The following is a 24,457-nucleotide window of genomic DNA, read 5'->3' as shown; positions in this document are numbered from 1 at the left end:
CTCTTGTCAATGTCCCTCTCCTCCTGCGGGCATGGCCTCTCCCCTTCCTCCTTCAGAAGTATCTACTGTCCTGACATTGAAAATAACAATTCCCTTATGTGTGTTCGTAATCCCTATAGTCTTGTTACTTCATTGAATGTCCCCGAACACCATAGTGTAGATTTGCCATTGTACGTAGTCATCCATTAACTTACATATATGTAAAAGGCAAAGAAGGTGGCAGAGACAGTCAGACAGACAAAGAGATTTCCCATTCACTGGTGCACTTCTCCAAATGCCTGCAACAGATGGGGCTCGGTCGGGTCAAACTCAGGAGCCTAGAACTCACAAGGGTCTCAGAGACCCAACAACTTGAACTACCACCTGCTCCTGCCCAGGGGATGCATTAGCAGGAATGTAACCAGAAGTAGAGTCAGGATCCGAACCTGGACGCTCTATGGACTTTAGGCATCCCAAGCATCACCTTAACTACACAGCCACGTGTCCTTTCCTCTTTGTTTTTCTAATATGCCCTCACAGGGTTCTATGTTTGTTTATGTGTGTGTGCTTTCTTTGGTTTTAATCTACAAGTTCACCTCACCTTTCTTTTCAAAGTCCATTAAAATCTGATTCAAAGAATTGCATTATTGTCTCGTGGCCGCCACAGTGTTTGGAAGTCATTGGTTTATTATTGTGAGGTAATGGAATGTGTCCTTGTGTTCTCTGAATTTCTTGGGAACTGGTTTTCAAAGATCTGTTCAATGTTTTTAGCAGGCCTACTTCCCAGGCCATGTGATCCTCAGCAAGGGCTACAAAACATTGGATCGTCTTTCTTGATGTTAGAAGCCATGAATGTTAATTGAGCAGATTCTTTCATTCACTAAGGGCTGCAAGGAACATTCCATTTCTCCAGTTGTTCATTTACCTGTTGGACTGATTGTAGGAAGAAAAGCGTTCTTTTCCCTACTGCTTGGTCCTGTAGTGGTATAATTAATGTAGGAAAATCAAGATAAATCATTACTTCACTTGTGTATCTCATTTTTTTGGAAAGATGTTTATTTACTAATTTGTTTCAAAAGAAGTAGGTTTCTGAGCTTCATCCAGAGACACCTGTATCTGTTGGCTCGGGCTGCTGTGAGTGAATGCCAGATGAGAGTTATGGAGCAGCAGAAACGTGTTGCTTGGCAGTTCTGGGGGCCACAAGTCTGAGGACAAGACACTGGCAGGCTAGGTTCTCCCTGACGCCTGTGCCTAAGGCTTGTAGATGGCTGCCCTATCTGATTTTCCCTCTATGTGCTTCAACTCATGAGGTCTGTGTGTCCAAATCTCCTCTTGTCAGATTGAATTAGGGCTCACCCTAAAGGCCTCATGTGAACTTCATCACCCCGTAAAAGCCCTGTCTTCCAGTACAATCAATTCTGATGTACGCAGAACAGGGTGGGGTGAGCTTGGAGGATATAGTTCACTCCACAGTGAGAGCCAGCAAGCTTTGGAGAGCATGTACAGGTTTATTGTTGCAAAATTCACAGCTTAACACAAGTTTCTTTACCCATACTTCCATCAGCATGTCAGCGCAAGTGTCCCTAGGAAGAATCAAGGTTCTGGCCAGGCAGTGCACACTTTCAGGGACTCGGACAAGATTCCCTTCCCACCTATCTTGCGGAATGCAGCTCCTCAGCTGCAGGGCTGGAACCCCAGCTCTGGTTCATTGCTAGCTTTGCGTCCTTCTTGGCTTCCAGAGGCCTGGCCTTGGTCTGTGCTCTCCTTGGACTCCAAGCTCAAGGTGATGGTAAAGTGGTTGGCATAATCTGATTCTGCCAGGCTCATCCACTCTCACCCCACGTGTTCATCAGGCCACTGGGTTGATCCAGGAGAAGCTCAGGAAAGTAACTTTGATTAAAAAATCAATAAGTACAGAGAAATTTTAGTGATCACGGCTAACAGTAAAGTTCTGCGTACTTTGGGCTTCTAGAAGCTGGAAGAAAGGATTTTCAGTGTTTTCCCCATGAGGAAATAGATATGCTTGCCCTGACCGGAACATTGCACAATGTACGCATGTGGTGAAACATCACATCATACCCCACACACGTGTGTGTTTTCCATGCATTCACTACAATTTTAAGAATCAGAGGCAAGTTTTTAGAGGGAACGAGGGATTTACAGACAGACGCTGGCCACCATCCCAGGTAAGTTATCTGTCATGTGACTCTCAGTTTCCTCACATTTATAAGGGTGATAGTTATCCCTTTATCAGAAAACAGGGCTGTTGGCTAAAACAACCTAACACGGCATGCCTGCACATCCTCTTAGCTTTTCTATCTCCCCAAAGCTGATCACACCACAAACTCAAGTGTTGCCCAACACCACCTCCTTTGACAAATTTTAAATGCAGCAACTTTTTATAAAGTGTTTCAGAAATAAGTTACGTTTAATTTTGTGAAAATAGATTCTCCACCCTAAGGGATAGACTCAGTCTGGAAGCAGAGCCATTGTGGAATCTGGCCTTGCTATGCTGGGCAGGCCCTGGGGCATTTAGCCAGGTTCCTTCACTCAGTTTCCAGTAATCACGTCCCGTTATGTTTTCTGAAAAGACACCTCCAGCTCTGAAGTTCAGTTGCTCCTATTACATAAGAGCTCAAATGAGTTAACAAAGAGGTGTGTAGTGCAGCAACGCTAGTTAAATCACTCCTTAAGATATTTGCATCCCAAACAAGAGTACCCGATGCCTCGATGCCTTGATGCCTCGTTGTAGTGGTCACTCCTCCGCTTTCAATCCAGCCTCCTGCCAATGCAACTTAGCGGCAGTAGATGATGGCACCATGTGGGAGATCCAGATGGCAGAGCCTTCAACCTGCCAGCACTAGCCTCCCTCCGCTTCCTCCCATCTAAGGGAGTGATGCAATGAATAAAAAAAAAAATCTCTCTCTTTCAAAGAAATAAACAAATCTTTTTAAATGAGTTCATATATCAAAGGCACTCAGGCCAGCTCATAGCAAATTGAAGTGCTCAATAAATGGCACTTTCAACTATTATCATTTCATTATTAACAGGAGCAGTAAATATCCTCCACAATCATGGGAACCCATGATTCTCGAGTAATAATGAGTCGCACTTCCTCTACCTTCGTTCCAAAGGATTTTTCACTTCTAAAATGAGAAAAAAAAAAGCAGCAACGGGCAAAGAACAGACATTTCCCCCAAAGAAAGTCACACAACTAAATGGCCAATTAGCACCTATGAAGAAGCTCAACATCTTGTTAAATAAACACAAATTAGAATCTCAAAGAGATAGCAAGCAAATAAAAATAAATACCAAGTGTTGGTAAGACAACGGAGATGTTGGCACTCTCCACTCAGCTGGCAGAGAGGCACAACGGCACAGCTGCCATAGAAAATGGCATGGATACTCCTCGAAAAACTAACAGTGCAATTACCATTTGACCCGGAAACTCATCTCTGGGTCTGAAAGGGACTGAAAGCAGAAACTCAAAGAGACAACCGTGTACCAACATCCATTAGCATCATAGCTCACAATAGCCCAAAAGTAGAAGTAGCCCGGTGTGAATGAGTGGGTAAAGGAAATCCAGAGCATGCGCACATGCAGTGCTGCTCAGCCTTGAAAGGGAAGTCACTCTGTCACGTGCTACCTTGAAGAAACACCCTCAGTAAAGTAAAAAGATAAGTGCAGTATGGAGCCATGGACAAACACTGTCTACAGTCCACAAAGACAGAAAGTAGAATAGTGTTTGCCAGGGCCTGGGGGAGAAGGATGGGGGTCTAGTACCCATCTGGGGGCAGGAGAGGCACCATGATATAGTAGACTAAACCTCTGCCTGTGGCACTGGCATCCCATATGAGCCCGTCCAAGCTGCTCCATCTGATCTATCTTCCTTTTATGGCTCAGGTCCCTGGGCTCCTGTACCCATATGGGAGACCCAGAAGAAGCTCCTGACTCAGACGAGCTCAGCTCCAGCCATCGTGGCCATTTAGGGAGTGAACCAGAAGTTGGAAGATTGCTCTCTGTTACTCTGCTTCTTTACAATGAAGATAAGACCCCCCCCCCAAATTTTTTTTTTTTTTAGCTTCCATTCTGGAAGGTGAAGAAGTTGTGGGGGTGGATGGTGGTGATGCACATGGAGCAGAGTGAACGCTGCTGACAACGCACACAATGGTTAGCATGGTCAAGCTGTCGTCATGTGTGTTTGACCGTAATTTGGTTGAAGTCTCCTCTTTTCTCCTCCGGCAGGACCCTCGCTCTGGGACACCATGGCCCTGGCACCAGAGCCAGTGAAACAGACGCTGATGCAGGAGGTGGAAGGAGTCCCCCTCCAGGCCACAACTGTGGACAACTGGGACCAGATCCAGAGCTTTGAAGCCAAGCAGGATGACCTCCTCATTTGCACCTACCCTAAATCAGGTAGGTGGCTGTGCGGGGGCAGGCAGCACAGAACTCACCCCGCTGAGCCAGCAGGAGCTGCTCAGGAAAATTATAATTCCCAGTGACGGGAAGCCTGCTCCTTACTGCTGCCAGACAGGCTCTGTGGGCATGGGTGGTAACCCCTAGACTTCCCCAAGGACCAGACGGTGGTCTGGCCCACTGGTGCATGGCCCCACTCTGCCCTCGGGCAGTGCTAGCCTTGCCTTGGCTGCTGTACCCACAGTCCATCCCACACAGACGTCCATCTGTCCCGCTGAGCACAGGACAACCCGAGTGGATGCTGAAGGCTGCACTGGGTCCACAGCTCCTCACTGACTCCGGGTTCTCTGAAGGCCTCCTGACAGGTGTCTGTTCCCCCACCTCTCTCCCTCCGAGCACAGGGACCACGTGGATCCAGGAAATTGTGGACATGATCGAGCAGAACGGGGACGTGGAGAAGTGCCAGAGGGACCTCATTCAACACCGCCACCCTTTCCTCGAGTGGGCTCGGCCGCCGCAGCCCTCCGGTGAGAGCTCCCCGCCACGCTCGCCTCCTTCCTGTCCTCTCTTCCCCGCTCTGTTTTCTAAAACAGTTGCTTCCTCCTTCTTTCATCCTCTTTCGTTTATTTATCAGCCACCCCTTCTCTTCATACCGCACCCCTAAAAAGCCCTATACCCGCAGGGTTGTACCTGAGCAGTCACGCTCACGGGTACATACAGTGTGCATTTGGGGGGCAATTGTTTTTTCTATAGAGAAGAAGTCTTTTGGTTAATGTTCAACCCGGGAGTTTTTCTTTGCACATCACAAAATAACGAAGCCTGAAAAACAAGCAGAAGGCAAAAGAAGTTCATCTGGGAACGGGCAACTGCAGGAAATGTTGTAAGGGCAAGGACAGGAGAAAGACCCTGCAATGCTGAAACTTGTGTACACAGCCGTGCTGTGAAAAGATCAGTGCAGCTGGCCTTGAAGTCTGGCGTTAGAGCAATTGTTGGCAGAGGCCGGAAAAGCCTGCCCTGATGCACATGCATATGATGTGTCTCTAGGTCAGGTGGTCCCTGATGCCACTGGCCCCTTGGGTTCTTGGCTCTGTCACGACCGTGAAGGTGGCTGCTACCATTGCCCGCCAGTTCCTGGACCTCCATTGCTCTGAACTGTCCATGGGGTCCCGGTCCCACACACGGTCTGCCCTTTGCATCTCTAACAGATCTTACTCCAGGTGCAGTCTGGGCCTCCACTCGGCTTATGACTGGTCTCCTAAATCATGACCGCATCCCTTACTGGTCCAACTTCCTTGCACAGTAGCTCAGCCAGTCCATCTCCACAGTGCCTTTCCCTTTTATCCACTGTCACTTTTTCTCCGTGGTTTTCGTCTCTGTCTGTATCATGCTTCCTAAGCTTGAACACTGCTTTTCTTTCAATTATATCTGAACGGCATCATCCATCATGGGTTTTCACTGCTAGACTCTTCATAAATTACCCCCCATCTTTTTGGTAGTCCCTTCCTCATGCTCAAGTTTTCAATGTCCTCTTTTATATCTTTGCAAATGTTAAACATAGTTAATTATATTCCCTATTAACACACTCAAGAAGTGAGGCATAATTCTCTGTTTCTTTCCAGTTCTTGCTCTTGCAGCTTACTGTTTCATTGGTTTTGTAATGTTGTAGTAACCCCTCTTTTTTGTCTGGCTCCTACTCTTGTACCTGAATTGGAGCCTTTCCAGCCTAGGATAGTTGCAGTTCATTTCTGGACCACGCAGAGATTTGAAGGCTGGGCAGGTGCAATGAGGACAGTGTGTGCTTTAAGTTGTCAGAGAAGATTTTTTTCGCTTGCAGCTAGAGCTCACGTACAGCCAAGACATGGTGGGGATGGGCGTAGCACCCAGAGCAGCATTTGTAAAATTGAGCCTTTCAAAAGTCAAAGGTGATCAGGGTACCAACAGAATGGGCAGCAGAAACACGGAGAGGCAGCTTTTTTGTGTGTCCCCCTCTGCCTAATATTCCATTTCTGGAAAACTCAGCACCAAGACGAGAGGGCCCAGATCCTCAGGGATCTGGGATCTGGAATCTGGGATCAAGGGCCCTTGGATTACGCTTAGAATGGAGCTGGTCACCTGTTCTCTGTGACAACACACCGGGAAGAAGGGATGCTGCAAGGGTAGCCATGCCAAGCATAATTTGTGCCGCACATTCAATACAAACTGCTATTCTTAGATTTATATCTACAGTTCCTACAAACCCCCTTCTCTATCTGGCAAGGCTCCAGACCCTTCATGCTGGGAATGTCTACCTATCAGTTGGTATAAGAATCCCACACCAAGCATGCTGCTCATAATACCCATCCATGCTAGGCCCTTGGAGTCAGCACCCAGCACTGGCTCATCCAGCCCCAGGTGAGCCTGGAGACAGCTGCAACTCCTCACACTACAACTGCAACTCCTTAGTGTTCCCTTGGTCCTTGTTGCCTTTTTCTTTCTTTTTTTTTTTTTTTAACATGACTGCACAGTGAGTGCCCAGTGAGAATTTTACATGAGATGAGAAATTACATTTGTTGCACATGCCAGTCAGCATCTACGGAGTGGTGATAGAACAGGTAACTACAGGCCCAGTGCCCAGAGGCCTCTGGCTGGCAAGCGCTCTGGTGCTGGCTCGCTCAGCTCAGCAGAGGTCACTAGTTCACCAGTCCATTGTCCATTTCTGGCTTCCGTCGCCTCATCCTTAAAGTGACAGAGCAAATCAATGCGACAGGCCTTCCAGCTCCCAAACCATGAGATTCTACAAAGCGAAGGTGACAGCAATGGTCCCGTTGTGGAATCCCAAAAGGAAATTCAGAGCTGAGCAGAAAGACATGTAGGCAGGGGGATGTTATGGATGGTGCCTGGGACATAAAGTCTCCTGGCAGGGTTCGTGCTGAGCAGCTGTTTCCTCTTGTGTTATTTAAAGGCGTGGAGAGAGCCCGGGCAATGCCCTCTCCACGGATCCTGAGGACACACCTTCCCACTCGGCTGATGCCACCATCCTTCTGGAAAAGCAATTGCAAGGTAGGAGAGCAGCTGCTCTAGCAGCACAGCCCAAAGCTGCCTGCCGAGCAGCCACTACCCCGGGGCCGCCCCCACATGCCGGTGAAGTGCTAAACGTTCATTAGTGGAAAGACAGCTACAAAAGGCAGGTTTCCGAGGGTCAGGTGCACAGGCGGGGCTGTGCGAGGGGGAAGGTCACGCCATACATCTTGAGTTCCTTTGGCAAAGTTGGCCAAGAGGATGAGGACTTCCAATTGGAAGATTTGTGACAGAAGGCTCTCCAGCAACTGTTGCGCAAAACGCCTGTGAGTGCTACACATCTCAAGTTTCCTCTTTAGTATCACTGAGAGCAAAATTATGCTGCGACACAAAAGGGAAACTGAAATTCAGAGATGGAAGCAAAGACTGAACAGGATATGCTGTGGAGGGATATGCTGAGCCGGATGGTCCTACGTTGAGTTACAGTGGCTGCACAGGGACAGGGTCAAAGCCTGGGGTGAGCGGAAGCCTGGGCTGGTGATGGGCTGCATCCCTGTGGGCAGGTGCGAGAGGCAGAGGCGGGACACCTGTCTCTCCTCGCCTCGGCCCTCAGCTCTCCTGAGCATGTGCAGTCACGGACCTCATCTCTCAAGCTTCAGCCTTCACAGTTGCTCCATGAGCTGCCCAAGAAACTCCCAGGTGAAGAAATCAGCCCAGCGCAGCCCTCATTGCCATCCCAAGATGACTACCAAAATGTCTCCAGATACTGCCAAATGACCGCTAGTGGGCGCAAGCATCAGCGCAGAGAGAACCACTGGTGGGGTGTGTGTGTAGATGTACGTGCGTGTGTGTGTGCGTGTGTGTGTGTGTGTGTGTGTGTGTGTGAATTATATTTGAAAGGTAGAGTGACAGAGAAAGAGGCAGACACAAAGAGAGAGAGACATTTCTCTATCCGCTGATTGACTTGCCAAATGGTCACAGCACTTAGGGCAGTCCAGGCTACAAGCAGGAACCAGGAACTCCCTGTGGGTCTCCCACATAAACGACAAGGACAAAGGTGTTTGAGCCATTCTCTTCTGATTCCCGAATGCATGATCAGAGAGCTGGATCCGAAGCAGAGCATCCCTCTCCAATACAGGAACGCAGGCACCCTCAGCAGCAGCTTAACCCTCTGCCTTCTAACACTAGTCCCTGCTGTTTCCATGTGAAATGCAGCACAGCATTGAAATCACTGGTCAGCAATCCATGGTGGCCAGACAAGAGACCACTCTGGGATTGGTGCTATACACGGAGAACTTGGGAATCACACCTTTCAACAAGTTTGTGCCGTGATCATTCACTCACCTCTCTCCCTTCCCCATAGTTCATTTACGTTGCTCGGAATATCAAAGACTGCATGGTTTCTTACTACCATTTCCAGAGGATGAATAAAACGCTCCCGGACCCTGGCCCCTGGGAAGAGTATTTTGAAACCTTCATCAATGGAAAAGGTAAAGGAAACGTCCACTGCGTCTCAGCCAGAGCCACGGAACCACCCTAGCATTTGAATCCAAGAATGCCGTATGCTTCCTAAGGATCCGTCACATGCAAGTCCCATCACAGTCTAGGAGGAGCAGGTTGGGCTCTTTCATAGCATTTAACCTCCACACACATCTCCCACTCAGTCCAAAAGCTTTCACTCACCTGGCCCACAGAGTAAACAGGAAGCTGCCTTGGGTAGCATGTTGGAATAAATGGCTCAAGGCTTTTCCAACCTACATCATCCTCAGAATCCAAGCGAGCAAGAGCCTCAGGACATGTCTGATCCTCACTTCTCTTCTCTTTCTCGAGTACTTCAGATCAGCAGAATTCCCGGGCCTTGGGAGGTCTTGTACGATCCTGCCGTAGACTTCTTTCTTTCCTGTGTCTGTCACAGTGGCTTGGGGTTCCTGGTTTGATCATGTGAAAGGATGGTGGGCAGTGAAAGACAGATACCAGATTCTCTTTCTCTTCTATGAAGACATCAAGAAGGTGAGTGAGTGAGGGCCCTTGAGAACCTCCTCAGACCCAGGGTGGAGAGCACCAAAGCTGTCTGGGGGCTGTATTGTGTGGGGAGGGCATGGGACAGAGAATGCAAAGTCACTCTTCTGATCTTGTCCCTCGTGTCCAATGCTACCGCAGGATCCAAAGCGTGAGATTCAGAAGGTGGCACAGTTCATGGGAAAGCATTTGGATGAAGTAGTGCTGGAGAAAATCGTCCAGGAGACCTCCTTTGAAAAAATGAAAGACAATCCCATGACCAATCGCTCTACAGTTCCAAAGTCGATCATGGACCAGTCCATCTCCCCCTTCATGAGAAAAGGCGAGTGGCTCCTCATGACACATGCTCAGCTTGTCTCCAACATGCTGCCTGAGTTTGAGCAAGATGGTGCTAGGGTTCACTGAGTCTAGCACAGCGTATGTCTGTAAATCACCACAGCTGTTTCTTATAAAGCTGGCAGTGGGACCCTGCTGGAGGACAGAATCCTTTGGGATGGTTGTCAGCAACAGGAAGTCTTGCAAGCTGTCCCAATGTGAGGATCCCCAGGGAACAACAAAGGAGGTGCAACCTACAGATCACTGGGAGGCCCTAGCACTTCAAACCTTAGGGGTAAATGCCACAGTCAACTTCTTTGTGCATTCGTTCTCATTTCTTAATTCTCCTGTCCTGAATTTACCGCTGAAGGCATTGGCAGGACAAGGATATTCAAAGGATATTCAGCTACCTAAAACTGTTTTTAAGTTACTGCTTGGTAAAAAAAAAAAATATATATATATACATATATATAATCTCATTCATATGTTTCCTATTATTCGTAAAATATAAGCCACCTAAAAATGCGCAGATCTTAAATCTACACTTCAAGAAATCTTGGTAAATATAGGCAGCCACACTGGGAGCACCTCCATCAAGAGCCCCAATTTTTCATCACCCTGGGAAGTTCCATGTCATGCCATATCTTTGTCAAGTCCATATCTACCCACAGTGACAGCTGCTATTCGAATCACCACCCCTGTGGTTTTGGGTTTGTCCATCTGTGGACACCATATAATGGGATACACAACACATGCTTTCTTGTGTCTGCATGTGATATTGTAAGATTCCTCTGTGTGGCTGTGTGGCTGCCACATCTGTGCGGTGTGTAGTGTGTGCATATACCATGGGTGAGGTCAGCCTGGCCAGGTAACCAGCTCCCTTGCTTGTCCTCTCCATAGAGATTCCATGAGAGCTGCTTTTCAAAGAGTTACAGGTGATACGTGTCCATTGAAGGAAAGTTAAGGGAGGCAGGAGTGGTGACAGGTCAGGTCTCTGCAGCCATTCCACATGGGTCACTCAGAGCCAACGAGCCTGCTAACCTGAGAATAACACTGCTCTCTGGGATGCTCCCTCCCAGGAACCGTAGGAGACTGGAAGAACCACTTCACTGCGGCCCAGAACCACAGGCTGGATGAGCTGTACAGGAAGAAGATGGAAGGGAGCTCCATAAACTTCTGCCTGGAACTCTGAGCAGCACAGAAATGAGCAAATGGGCAGCAAGAGGTCACGGCAAGCACGTCGTGGATGTACAGTCCCAGGACAAACTGTCACCACGCTCAACGCTGGCACCGCTTTGTTTCTCACAATAGAATCCTGGCTTAATAAATCAAGTACACTGTAAAGACTGAAACACCATGGGATTTTTAAATTGCTTTTTTCTGGAAGGTGTATCCTGGCTTCCTGGAATTAATAACAGGCTCGTAAGTATGAGGACATGAATATTAGATTGCACCTACATTGGAATAGCCCAACATCCATCCTCACCATCAAGGCAAGCCCAGCCAGGGCTTGGTCCTGGGCTGTATCCAGGGACATGCAAGGGCAGCCCTGGTGCGGGCAGCCCTGGTGCAGCCAGCCCCAAAGAATAGGCTCAACACCCTGCTGGTATGTGGGAAACAAGAGGGAAGGGCACAGAGGAGCCTTCTGCCAGGTGCCTGCTGCCAGGTCTTCTAGGAAGAAGAAAGCACGAGGGTGGCCTTTAAGGTGCCTGAGCTGGGTGCCTGTATAAGCAGCCACTAACAGACAGGTTAGGTGTCAGCAATGTTCACCTAAGCCTATGCTCAGGCTTGGAAACAACTAGAGCTCAGCTTCAATGCCAGTCCCTCTGGGGAGCCAATCTTAACCAAGCTGGGTGTCCTTTCCACCATATTCCCATTTTTGCCCCAGTTTTAGCCCTGTAGTCCTGTGGTCCTAACTCGTTATTCACACACACACACACACACACACACACACACGTGCTCCAAGATGGCAGTGTCACAGGCACCAGCTAACCCACTGTGCCCCAGGGCTAATTTTTTTTTTAGATTCATACATATGTAGGATATTGATAAATTTAATAGAAAAAAAAATATATATATATTATGGGCAAATATGCATGAGCTTCTGAAAATGTTGTGCCAAAATATAAACATCTTTGCATTCCATTGCCATGAATGTTTGAAGCACCCTTTGCAAAAGAAGGTAATAAGCAAGTGGGTGGACTTCTCTAGGAGTGCTCAGGTGGGGAAGAAGCAGGCTTTAGAAAATGCACTTTCAGACACTAATCTCATTCATGGGCAGGCGTGAGCTATTCTGCCTGACTGCATTTGAGACTATGCGTGTGTGTGCTTTTGTGTATGCCTCTGGACCAATGTGTTGACGTTTTGGTGAGTTTGGGTGAGGGCTATTCATCCCACTGTCCCTCTGACATTGCAATTGACCAGGACGGTGGAGGTGGTGTGCACATGTGTGCTGACTCTAGGTGTGGAAGAACCCTGAGGACGTTCAAAGCCTGCCCTCCACCAATCCCCTGAGGCATTTGCCCCTGGTGCCCACCTACAGCCGCACCTGCCAATCCCTGACCCCACACTCCCCACAACCACCTCGAGGCTATAAAAATGCCTGTCCGGGCCCGGCGCAATGGCGCAGTGGTTAAGGTCCTCGCCTTGCATGCCCAGGATCCCATATGGGCGCCGGTTCTAATCCCTGCAGCCCCGCTTCCCTTCCAGCTTCCTGCCTGTGGCCCGGGAAAGCAGTCAAGGACGGCCCAAAGCTTTGGGACCCTGCACCTGTGTGAGAGACCAGAAGAGGCTCCTGGCTTCAGATCAGCATAGCATCGGCCGTTGTGCTCACTTGGGGAGTGAATCATCGGATGGAAGAGCTTCCTCTCTGTCTCTCCTCTCTGCATATCCGCCTCTCCAATAAAAATAAAATAAATCTTTAAAAAAAAAGTGCCTCTTCCCTTTGTTCTCTCATTCTCTCTCTCTCTCTCTCTCTCTCTCTCTCTCTCTTCTGGTGCCCTCTGTTTCTCTCTACTTTGCTCTTTTCTCTCTCTCTGTCTCTCTCTGCTCCCGCTTTGTCCCTGCCCCATGGCTACCTCCCCCTACTGAAATAAAGCCCTCCTTGAGTGTCTTATCGCATCTGGTATTTCAGGTTTCTGGGGAAAAAAAAAAAGTTAACAGGTACAGGTGACTCACTGAAAATGTGCTGTTTAGAGGAAAAGCTGTAAGAATGTGTGTGGCAAAGAAATGGAGAAAGCAGCAAGAAGAGACGGGGCCTTAGGTAACCCTGGCGTGTGGCTAAGCCGCTGGACTGGAGAAGCAGGAGAGAGCAGTTGAGTGGCTGTCTCCTTTAAGAGCTTCCTAAGAGGCAGAGAGGAGCTGTGAGCTGTTAGCCAGTCTTCACAGCAGCAGGAGAAAGGGGTGCACCAGCCCCACACAGCCCTTAATATTTAAAAAGAGAAGGTTGCACCCTCTAGTACAAAAAGTGTACAGCCAGCTACATATGTCGAAGAATATACAATCTTCACCCCGTGCTTTCCAGGCAGGACTCAAGCCTGAACGCCCGGCTGTAATCCCACATCCCCTCCAAGGATCCTGGGCCTATGCAGCACGGGTCAGGCTCTGGGCCCTCTCCGAGGCCCAGGGGAAGAGAAAGGAATGAAGAAGCTGGGTATAAGCATCTACACATGAAATTTTGGAGAACACTCAAACTGTAGGACCCAGTATCAAAAGTTGGAATTCACAACACACTTAGCACAGGAAAAAAGGGACTGAGTCACGGCTTAGAGTTTTATGGCACCTGCCATATGCTGGACATTCTTCTAAACTCTTCTTGACACACGTGCTGGATAGCCACAAGTATTATCGCCATGTTACACACAAATGCGGAGGAGTGAACACTCACTCAAGGCCTACTTCTAACAGGGAAATGAGCCAGAACCTGAACCAGGAACTCTGCTTCTGCAGTCCATGCTCTTAGTAAGCGATTGCATGTGCACATATCCTGTGTGGAATATGGGGAGTCCAGGCACATATAATAATGATAGAATTAAGTGGTAGGCCTTGGTGGGCCGGAATAGGCACCTATTCATCTCTAATAAAATTGTTTCTTTTTTTAAATTATTGATTGGTTGATTGATTGATTGTATTTATTTATTTATTTATATGTTATACTATTTATATATTATTTCTTTAAAAATCAGAGTTTAGATACAGAGGGCTAGGACATTTTTTCCATGTCTCCCATGTCAGTGGCAGGCGCCCTACACTTGGACCATCGTCCTCTGCTTTTCCCATGTTGTTAGCAGGGAAATGGATCAACAATGTGGCAGCCAGGGACAAACCAGTGCCCACAAGGGATGCCAGCATTGTGGGTGATGGCTTTCCTTGCTAGGCCACAACACCAGCCACCAAAAACAGTGCTTCTACAGGGATCCATTCTAACAACAACAACAACAAAAAAACTTAAAATAGAGAACAACAAGGAAAACTTAGAATTAGACAGAAAATGATCAGTGGGGACTCACACATACCTTACTAGGTAGGACATGAAAAGAAACAACTGCTAACTAGGGTATGGAGGATCTCTCTGCACACCCCTCCCAACAGCGTTCTATGCCTCAACAGGTGTCACATGCCTTCCTAAAGATATAAGCCAGATTAGACTATCACAAAATCCGCCTACTTCAGTACAAATTATGCTTCAACACAATAAACTGCTAAATACTAAAATGAAAATAGACATGAGATAGTTGAACAGTATCCTATAGCCAATTTAAGGTGGATAGAAGCCAGTTGTATACAAACTCTAATTGAAACGTTAAGGAAGTAGTCTCAGGATGCGGTTAAGAACTCGCATTCTCTAACATATCAGTCACTCAATACAATGTTAATTAACCCCATAATATTGGAAATGGTTGTTGATGTTATGCTATGGCATCTAATTGGTCGGAATGATAATCTGCCAGCTATGTCTCCAGACCAGAGTTGGTCTCCCCAAGAAACTGTTGAATTCAGCTGGGCAATAAGATGCTGGACTCTATGCAAGGCACATGCTTGCATTGAAAGAAACAAGACTAGATTTGAACTCTAATACTGCAAAAAAGTGGAGCAATCCACCATGGGGGGAGGGTGAGAGGGGGAACATCAGAGCCTATGAAATGTTGTTATAAAATGAAATGCAATGAAAAATATATGTAAAAAAAACCAAGTTCCACATTTTTAAAACTGACGAATCAGTCACACCAGGATACTGAGGAAAACGTGGCAGAAACGAGAATCAAAAATTACAGGGCAGATATCAGATTGTTCCAGGCCACATTGCATAGTGTCAATGTGACTACACAGGCTCGCCACAGACACATCACTGGAAGTGTCTCTAAAACAATATTCTGATTATGCTTTTATTTGTATGGTAATTTAAAAGCACAGGGTAGGCATGTTCTGGATAACCTGAGTGATCAGCACATGCTGAATCCTTCCACAGACCTAGAGCCCTCATCGGCATGCTGTAGCATGATGGGCAATAGGACAGGAAGTAGAGGGGGTGCTCCATGAGTGAATATCAGGTCAAGCAGAAGCCAATGAAGCAAGACTTAAATATGTGCAAGGAAACATAAGGTACACACACTAGATGGAACGAGAGAAAGATGGAAGAATGTTTTTCATCCTCTAGGTATGGAGAAGGAACGATGTGGCATAGAATCCAGAAATCGCAAATGAAAAAAGCTGATAACATAAATTGCATTTTAGAAAGAGCTTTGGAAAGATTAAAGCCCAAGAAAGTTTTGAATTATGCATCCAAGCTGTGCATATATTAGCTGCCATAGGATCAGTTTCTGACATGTTGTTTTGTTTCCTAGTAAGGTCAGGGTTCTTGGAAAATGATTGACACTTGTTGCATATCATTTGCATATACATCATTTACATATTAGTGTTGGCATGCGTCATTTGCATATTGAAGGATTAGAAATGTTTCCAGTCTTCAAACTATGACCTTGTTTGTAACTACCCTAAGAAACAAAGATTTTTTTTTTTCAGGGACTGACCAAGCTAACGTAATATGTTCCTCAAGGACCCTGAAAACCCATTTGCTGTGCAGTTATTACCTGCCTCCTTTTGGGATAGACAAGGTGAGTGAAGTGTGTGCTCAACAAACACTATTTCTAGTATTGGAATCGTTGCCCAGTCACCCTCACATTGGCAGAAGTTCCAAGAGGCAGATCATGGAAACTGCGATCCTATTTCATATTCTTTATCTCACCATTGAAGATGGGTTCGGGACGTTCATACATCAGGAATCAACCTGTACTCCACAAGGCATACTTCTGAGCATCTTCAGCTCCTCGCTAACCGTGAGAACAGGTACGGATGAGCACACTGTCTCAGAGATGTGTCTCAATAATTAGCCCCCGGAAGCAGGTGCGATGGGCTGCAAACCTAGATATCCTCAACCTGGTGCCTTTGGATGAGTCCAATACTCCGTTACTCCATTAAACTCTTCAGAAACTGAGATGTACTTGGCCTTGAGAATCTTAGGATCACTTATGGTCCTGTAGTGTGAAGAAGTGCCCATCTCCAGAGACCGTCTTGGTACTCACCCCAAAACAACCCCAACTTTATCTTTTCATGGAACATATCTGTGCCATTTACAGTCTTACCAGGATCGAGACTGTCCCTGCTTTTCTGGAGTGTGTCCAGATCTTATCACACTATCAGGTTGACCCTGGAAGGCCTCTCTGTGCTCAGGATTTGATGCTGGGGGAGAACGCTGAAGACATATGGAAAAACACCTTCTTCCGGTGGATGGAGCTAAGGCTGAGGTGATGGTGAGAAAACAAACAAACAAAAAAAAGAATAAGCAGAATATAGAATACTTTTAACAGCAGTTCAGCAAGAACAGGGTACGGTTCTTTGACAGCAGAGTCACTTGTTAGTCTCATTCCTGTTACGCTGACTGAAATACACAAGAGAAGCTACGTGGGACGGTAGGGTTTATTTCAGATTTGGGAGGAGCGCAGTGCAGAATCAAGCTTCCCAAGTAGGCTGACACCTGATAGAACTGACCTTGAGGAATCATCACATGGGAATCATCAACAGAGAAGCGGGGCTGCACTCAGCTTCAATAACCAACTGCCTCACAAGAACTATTTCTCGGGGCGACACTTCAAGGACCCTACGATCTCCCACCATACCAACCTCTCAAACAGCATAATCGGATCGAGTCTCCATCATTCATCCCTCCATCCTTAGAATAGGACTTCAGAGCTTAAGGACCTGCGTGAGTTTGGGGAGCCACCTTCTATCCAACTCATGAAAGTCTCCAAGCACGAAAAAGAAGAGGATCACACATGAGAATGCATCTTCCACAGGATGAGAGGGAAGGACTCTTAGGGAAAGCACAGAGGTCTCACTCTTGCTCAGCTGAAGATTTCCAGATTGAAGAGAGAAACGGCAGATAGGAACACAGGGGGAAAAAAAAGAGAGAGAACCAGAAATATCATAGAAGAGTCACCAGAAAATTGCTATAGTGAGAGGAAGAGCAAGCGAGCTGGGAGAAAATCAGAAAGCCAGAGCCGACAGGAGCTCATGCCACGGGGAAAGCATTTTGGACTAACAACAAGGGAAATATACAGACACTGAGAAGGTCAGGGGGCAAGCAAACCAGCTGCTGGATGATGAGTGGCAATGAGTGACTCAATGAGTCAATGAGTGACGCAATGAGTGACTCATTGTGACCTTTGGAATATGCTCATTGTGAGCACAGACAGTGGATGCTTCACTCCCAACTGCTACCTTCTTTTCTCATTGTTTCTCCTCTTTCTTATCCTCCCTTTGGATCATCTACACAGCAAGAAATGCCAGGGACACACAGTGTCCCACTTCAGGAGAAAGGAGTCTCCTCCGGGTCTCCCACGCAGGTGCAGGGTCCCAAGGCTTTGGGCCGTCCACCACTGCTTTCCCAGGCCACAAGCAGGGAGCTGGATGGGAAGTGGAGCTGCCGGGATTAGAACCGGCGCCCATATGGGATCCTGGACGTTGGAGGAGAGGACTCTAGCCACTAGACCAATGTGCTGGGCCCAAGGTGAAGGTTTTTTAAAAGATGAATCTCAGGGAAGTTAAGGAACCTGTTCAGGGTGAGAGCCTCTGGAAGCTGAAGATGCACACTTGTGGACGGATCGAAGCTGAGAGTAAGACAGCTGCTGGCAGGACCCCCATGGGGTACGACCCCCTAGTACGACCACATGAAAGGCTGGCGGAGGAAGAAAGACAGCCACTCCATTCTCTGGCTCTTCTATGAAGTCATGATCAAAGTAAGCACTTCCAAGTGTTTCTTCTCAGAGTTACAGCTCGTGGCAGAAATGACAAAAAGCCATCATTAACATTTGTCCACACAAGCTGTTTCTCACACTGCGCTCTCAGTTTCCCAGGCCAGACAGCACACAGATCTTCCATTTTATATAGAAGTTCCCTATCAGCAACAACGTTTGCATGTGCAATTCCTGTATCCTAAGTTTCTGTGTAAAGCAACTGGGGCAGACTCCGGCTTTCAGCGCAGCTGACTGCTGCGTCCCATCTCTTGCTGACCAACAGGCTCAGATGACTACTTCTGCTCTACCCTCTGGCATAACGTGAGTCTCCAGTTGTTCCAACCACGGGTATGTTCTGGCTCTCTGCAGCTCTCCCCAGTCCTCGAGCTGTGCGAGGCAGCGAGGGGCAGCAAGGATTGGGAAGGCTCTTGTGAGGACACGGACAAGTCAAGAGAGGCAGGGAAGAAAGGAGGCCTGTGGTTGGAGCCTGGATACCTGCAAACCAGACAGCTCTTGCCTCCAAGCAGAGTCCTCTTCCTCACCATCCTGAAGACTGAAACTGGAAGGACTCCGTGAGGCCTTAGCACCAGGGCAGGGTCAGGAATGAGCCTCAATGCCATCATCAGATAGTCTTGCATCAAACAGAAGCGAAAAGCGGAAGGCCCCACACTGTGCTGTGTCACGTGGGAACAGCCGTCTACAACACTGGTAATCCCATCTGAGGACTAGTTCACGTTCCACCCGCTCCACTTAGCATCCGTTCCCTGCTAAAAGCCTGAGAAATGAAGTGGAAGATGGCCCAAGTGCTTGGACCTTGCCACCCACAGGTCAGTCTTGGATGGAGCTCCTGGCTCTTCTTAAAGATTTAATTATTTGTTTTAAAGTCCAGGTTACAGAGAAAGAGAGAGAAAGAGAAAGAAGAAAAAGAGAAAGAGGAAAAGGAAAAGGAAGAGGAAGTGGAAGAGAACGAGAGAGAGAGAATGCCTCCAACCATTCACATCTCAAATGGATGCAGTGGCCAGGCAGAAACAGGCCATAATGGGAGAGTGGAACTCCCAGCTCTATGGATCATGTTCCATTGCTTTCTCAAGGCACCTTAGCAGGTAACTGGATCAGAAGCACATGAGCCAGCACTAGAATCAGCACCCGCGTGGGATGCTATCATTGCAGGCAGCAGCTTAACCTGGCTATGCCTGTGTCCCTAATAAACGCATCATTTTAATTTCATTTTTCCCTGGACCACCTACGAACACAAGTCAAATGTAACCCTCCCAGATGACACTCTGCTGTTCTGCCAGCTCAGCACAGAACCTCGCACACTGTGCTCCCATTGCTGCACTTGCATGTCTGTGTTTATTGATCGGCAGCTCAATCCACACAGACTATCACTTTCAAAATCGCTTTGAAACGTCAAGTAACTTTCTTCAAAATGCAATCATTGCGCTTATGCTTAAGTCTTTAAATGTTTGATTGTGTCATCTTTTCATTATTCAAGGAGCTCTGTTTTCCTCTATTCTCCCCCCCCCCCCCCCCCCAGGATCCAACAGATGGAATTAGAAAGGTGACAGAATTCCCGGGAAGAAACATAAGAGGAGACAAGATTGTCGATAGCACTTCATTGGATGTAACGAAAAGGACCGCACAGCCAACTGTAAGGGTGATGGGCCCGTGGATGGCCAGGTTCCATCATTCATAAGGGGAGGTGATGTGTGCTTGTTCTTTGTCAGTGCTCTGATGACAGAAAAGCTACCGGCTCATCCAGGGCTTCCTGGCCTTCAAATCTCATCTAGATCTAGCACGCGCCCCCTTCTAGGACGGGCCTCACGCCCTGCGCTTTGGAAAACGCGGCACCTTTCCCGAGAGGAAATCCGGTTACCAGTCCTTAACTCACGGCCTCAAAAACATGCTTGACCACAAAGCTGCTTTCCAAGTGCAGCCTGAGGCAGGTTCCTCCCAGCGCGCTCTGGGTGATTGTGGGGAGGGTCGTGGTTCTCAAGGATGGCAGCGTGGGATCTGAGTCAGAACACCGCAGCAACAACCAAGGTCCTCAGTAAATCACCCCAGCCCAGCCGGACCAGAACCTTCAGCCTCCATCCAACACATGCCTGGGAGTCCTCGCGGCTGACTCCCCAAGTACAGGAAACACATCGTTGTGTTGCAATTTTAGGGAATTTAGAAGTATATTTGTGGGCCCGGCGCAATAGCATAGCGGTTAAAGTCCTCGCCTTGCACGCCCAGATCCTATATAGGCTCCAGTTCTAATCCTGGCTGCCCCACTTCCCATCCAGCTCCCTGCTTGTGGCCTGGGGAAGCAGTGGAGGACGGCCCAAGGCCTTGGGACCCTGCACCTGCGTGGGAGACCCAGAAGAAGCTCCTGGCTCCTGGCTTGGGATTGGCTCAGCTCCAGTCGTTGCAGCCGCTTGGGGAGTGGATCATCGGATGGAAGATATTTCTCTCTGTCTCTCCTCCTCTCTGTATATCTGTCTTTCCAATAAAAATAAATAAATCTTTATTTTAAAAAATATATATTTGTGCCCCATTTTAATAAGATAGACAACAATCTCAAGCTCTCTAAGTCTCTCTAATTAAACCCCTGGTTGACCTAATTTTCCTTTAAATCAACTGATGATGTCATTTCTAGGTGAGTAAGCAAATTTACATTTCTCACATGAACATATTACTATAGTTCAAAAAACTTAAATGAATGTCTTACTATGGAACAAATACAAGAACAATCTCTTGGCATGGAAAAATTTCTCTGACCATTTTGGGCTATTGAAACTAAAAACAAAAACCAATTTAAAGAATACTAAATATCCTAATGAAGGCAAGCAAAATATTTCCACCCACCTTAAAATAGTGAGATTTGTTGAGTTAAAGACATTTTTAAAATAGGCTCCTCCCACCTTCTGCCCTGTCTGCCTGACTGCGAGCCAGAGGTCCATATAGACAAGAAATCTTCCTGCTGCTGGATCCCGTCCCATCTACAGCTACAGGTGTGCAAAGGGTCTTTACAACGTTCTTGGGAGGGATAATCCGAAAAAGTTATGCATGGATTTCAAAATGTCTGCGCCAAAATAAAGTTAGCTTTTCATTCCAGTTCCAGTGAACTTTTTGAATTCCTCTTCCAAGACGTAACTTCCCCTTTCCCGCATTCTTTTTTTTTTCAACATTTTTATTTATACTTTGGTCTTACAAACAATCATTTTTTAACATCTATTTTTTTTGTAAGGAATGGAAAAACACAAAAATCTGTCAGATTTCAGATTCGCACAAATCCTCAGAAAGGCTTTCTGTGTGGTCCTCACTGACGCAAATTTCTGTGTGTGTTTCACCCTTGCCGTTGAATCTTTCGTCTGTTTCATAATAACGAAGCTACAATGTTTTTAATGCAATACGCACATTATACAATACAAATAACATGTCTAAGAAAAGGAAATCTAGGCATTATTAGAGCAGCTCAGAGAAGCAGGCAAAATGTCTAGGCTTGCTATATCTTCTTTGCTCTGGTTTTCTGTCATTACTTCTTTTTTTTAAAAGATTTATTTATTTTTATTACAAAGTCAGATATACAGAGAGGAGGAGAGAGAGAGGGGGGCAGATCTTCCGTCCGATGGTTCACTCCCCAAGTGAGCGCAACGGCCGATGCTATGCCAATCCAATGCCAGGAGCCAGGAACTTCTGGGTCTCCCACACGGGTGCAGGGTCCCAAAGCTTTGGGCCGTCCTCCACTGCTTTCCCAGGCCACAAGCAGGGAGCTGGAAGGGAAGTGGAGCTGCCGGGATTAGAACCGGTGCCCATATGGGATCCTGGTGTGTTCAAGGCGAGGACTTTAGCTGCTAGGCCATGCAGCCGGGCCCTCTGTCATTGCTTTTCAAAAGAACACACAGCCCATGAGACACAATAATCATCTTCCTTAACAATCTCCCCAGTTGAAAAATCTGTTGTTCACAAAACTGAACCAATTATCACAAACTCTCATTTGCATAATTAGCCACAAGCCTGTTACACAGCATTTCATCAGTGGTATCGATAAATGCAGGAAGGCAGAAATCTATAAAAAAAAATTTTTAGGGCCCGGCGCGGTGGCGCAAGTGGTTAAAGGTCCTCGCCTTGTACGCCCGGGATCCCATATGGGCGCCGGTTCTAATCCCGGCAGCCCTGCTTCCCTTCCAGCTCCCTGCCTGTGGCCCGGGAAAGCAGTCGAGGACGGCCCAAAGCTTTGGGACCCTGCACCCGTGTGGGAGACCCGGAAGAGGCTCCTGGCTTCGGATCGGCATAGCATTGGCCCGTTGCGCTCACTTGGGGAGTGAATCATCGGACGGAAGATCTTCCTCCCTGTCTCTCCTCTCTGTATATCCGCCTTTCCAATGAAAAAATAATAAAAATAAATCTTTAAAAAAAATTTTTTTTTAAAAAAGAGTTCTGGCAAGCTTGCGTTACACAAATACGCCACCTGAACTTCTACCTAGATGTTAAATACCCCGCAGAAAAACGCCTGACCCAGGGAAGGAAACACAACATATTTTCTAAGTGCTGGAGCGTTTTACTTGATAACGATGGAGAAAAATCAGCAACATTTCTATGCGCTCCAACTTTCCACTCAGGAATTCTTCCACGCTGTCTGTGCTCCACTTGAGAATGCTGGCTTCTCCAGCGGTGTTCCCGTAGTCATCCAAAAGCTTCAGCACATCTGGCCCACGGCCACACCTGATTTGTAGTCCTCTGAATAATTTGGGTTTATCACTCCTGATGAAAGCTTGGACTTGAGGGAACTTCCCCAGCTTTCATCCACAGACTTCAAGACTAGCTCCTGCATACAGCTTTTCAGTTTCAAATTGTGCTGCTTCTTGGCAGCATCCTCTGCAGTCAGGATCCAGCTGCGGTAGGCTGACTGCCCAAGAAGATCACGGGAGCTGCAGAGCAAGCTGCTAGAGAAGCCTAATTCTCTGCATGCTTCTGAAAAAAGTTCTGCTCCCAAAGTAGAGATCACGTGAAGCGTGGTGGCCAACAGCATACGCAAGCCAAACGCCAGGCCAAACCCTCCGCCAGCCCCAACCGCCATCGCCCCCTGCTCTCAGTCCCAGCTGTCCCCATTCCCGCATTCTAAAGATAGCCACGTGTCTGAGAACTGGGACCAAAGACACCAGAGAAATCGGAATAGACTTTCTCATAGTTTTCCCGTCTGTGGCCCTGAAACTTCTTGATCAATTTTCCAGTACTCTAAGATTCGCTCTTTGTCAAAATCCTAAGATCAAATCCTATGCACTGCCTTCAGACTCACGTTCCAGTGAGAGTGGCTTTCCTCATGTGTGACGAACACAATGCATGTGTGTTTCTACTATGTAGACAAAAATCTGTCCCAGCTAAAAATTTGTGGAGATAGAAGACTATATATATTTTACTTATTTATTTATTTGTATTTAGATAAAGTGAACTCATTTCCTGCATTTCACACTACAAGTTAAGAGCCCAGGGATCACTTCCTGCCCTTCCTGCCCTTCCCTCCCTCCTGCTTACATCTCACCCACCCCTCCTGCCTGCAGTCCTCCCCTCCCCTCCCTGCAGTCCTCCCCTCCCCTTCCTGCAGTCCTCCTCTCCTCCCTGCAGTCCTCCCCTCCTCCTGCCTGCAGTCCTCCCCTCCTCCTGTCTGCAGTCCTTCCCTCCCTCCTGCCTGCAGTCCTCCCCTCCTCCTGCCTGCAGTCCTCCCCTCCCTCCTCCCTGCAGTCCTCCCCTCCCCTGCCTGTGGTCCTCCCCTCCTCCTGCCTGCGGTCCTTCCCTCCAACCCGCAGTCCTCCCCTCCACCCTGCAGTCCTCCCCTCCCCTGCTTGCAGTCCTCCCCTCCCTCCCTCCTGCAGTCCTCCCCTCCTCCTGCCTGCAGTCCTCGCCTCCCTCCTCCCTGCAGTCCTCCCCTCCCTCCTCCCTGCAGTCCTCCCCTCTCTCCTCCCTGCAGTCCTCCCCTCCCTCCCTCCTGCCTGCAGTCCTTCCCTCCACCCTGCAGTCCTCCCCTCCCCTCCCTGCAGTCCTCCCCTCCCCTGCCTGCAGTCCTCCCCTCCCCAGCCTGCAGTCCTCCCCTCCCCTGCCTGCAGTCCTCCCCTCCCCTGCCTGCAGTCCTCCCCTCCCTCCCTCCTGCAGTCCTCCCCTCCTCCTGCCTGCAATCCTCGCCTCCCTCCTCCCTGCAGTCCTCCCCTCCCTCCTCCCTGCAGTCCTCCCCTCTCTCCTCCCTGCAGTCCTCCCCTCCCTCCCTCCTGCCTGCAGTCCTTCCCTCCACCCTGCAGTCCTCCCCTCCCCTTTCTGTAGTCCTCCCCTCCCCTGCCTGCAGTCCTCCCCTCCTCCTCCCTGCAGTCCTCCCCCATCCCCTCCCTGCAGTCCTCCCTTCCCCTGCCTGCAGTCCTCCCCTCCCCAGCCTGCAGTCCTCCCCTCCCCAGCCTGCAGTCCTC

The 24,457-nt window shown here is 48.1% G+C and overlaps 1 protein-coding gene and 1 pseudogene across 1 annotated transcript; one reads left to right on the top strand and one right to left on the bottom strand.

Annotated features, from left to right (window-relative positions):
• The first annotated feature begins 4,244 nt into the window (after positions 1–4,244).
• Positions 4,245–11,078, top strand: SULT1C2 (sulfotransferase family 1C member 2). Its single transcript, XM_040975668.1, has 7 exons — positions 4,245–4,395; positions 4,797–4,922; positions 7,337–7,434; positions 8,756–8,882; positions 9,308–9,402; positions 9,553–9,733; positions 10,806–11,078. The coding sequence occupies exons 1-7, from the start codon at positions 4,245–4,247 to the stop codon at positions 10,916–10,918; spliced, it is 891 nt and encodes a 296-aa protein (XP_040831602.1). The 3' UTR covers positions 10,919–11,078.
• Positions 11,079–22,546: 11,468 nt separating this feature from the next.
• On the bottom strand, positions 22,547–23,090 carry LOC121153252 (annotated as a pseudogene).
• Positions 23,091–24,457: the final 1,367 nt, after the last annotated feature.

Source organism: Ochotona curzoniae, unplaced genomic scaffold (genome assembly GCF_017591425.1).
Source record: "Ochotona curzoniae isolate NIBS_2020 unplaced genomic scaffold, NIBS_Ocur_1.0 contig_2688, whole genome shotgun sequence".
Lineage (NCBI taxonomy): Eukaryota > Metazoa > Chordata > Mammalia > Lagomorpha > Ochotonidae > Ochotona > Ochotona curzoniae.
This window is presented reverse-complemented; position numbering and strand designations above follow the sequence as displayed.

Bases quoted from the DNA above. Each gene is read 5' to 3' on its own strand.
- SULT1C2 (XM_040975668.1), top strand. From the start codon at position 4,245: ATGGCCCTGGCACCAGAGCCAGTGAAACAGACGCTGATGCAGGAGGTG. The intron at 4,396-4,796 runs GTAGGTGGCTGT...CTCCGAGCACAG, and splicing joins TTGCACCTACCCTAAATCAG to GGACCACGTGGATCCAGGAA. The intron at 7,435-8,755 runs GTAGGAGAGCAG...CCTTCCCCATAG, and splicing joins TCTGGAAAAGCAATTGCAAG to TTCATTTACGTTGCTCGGAA.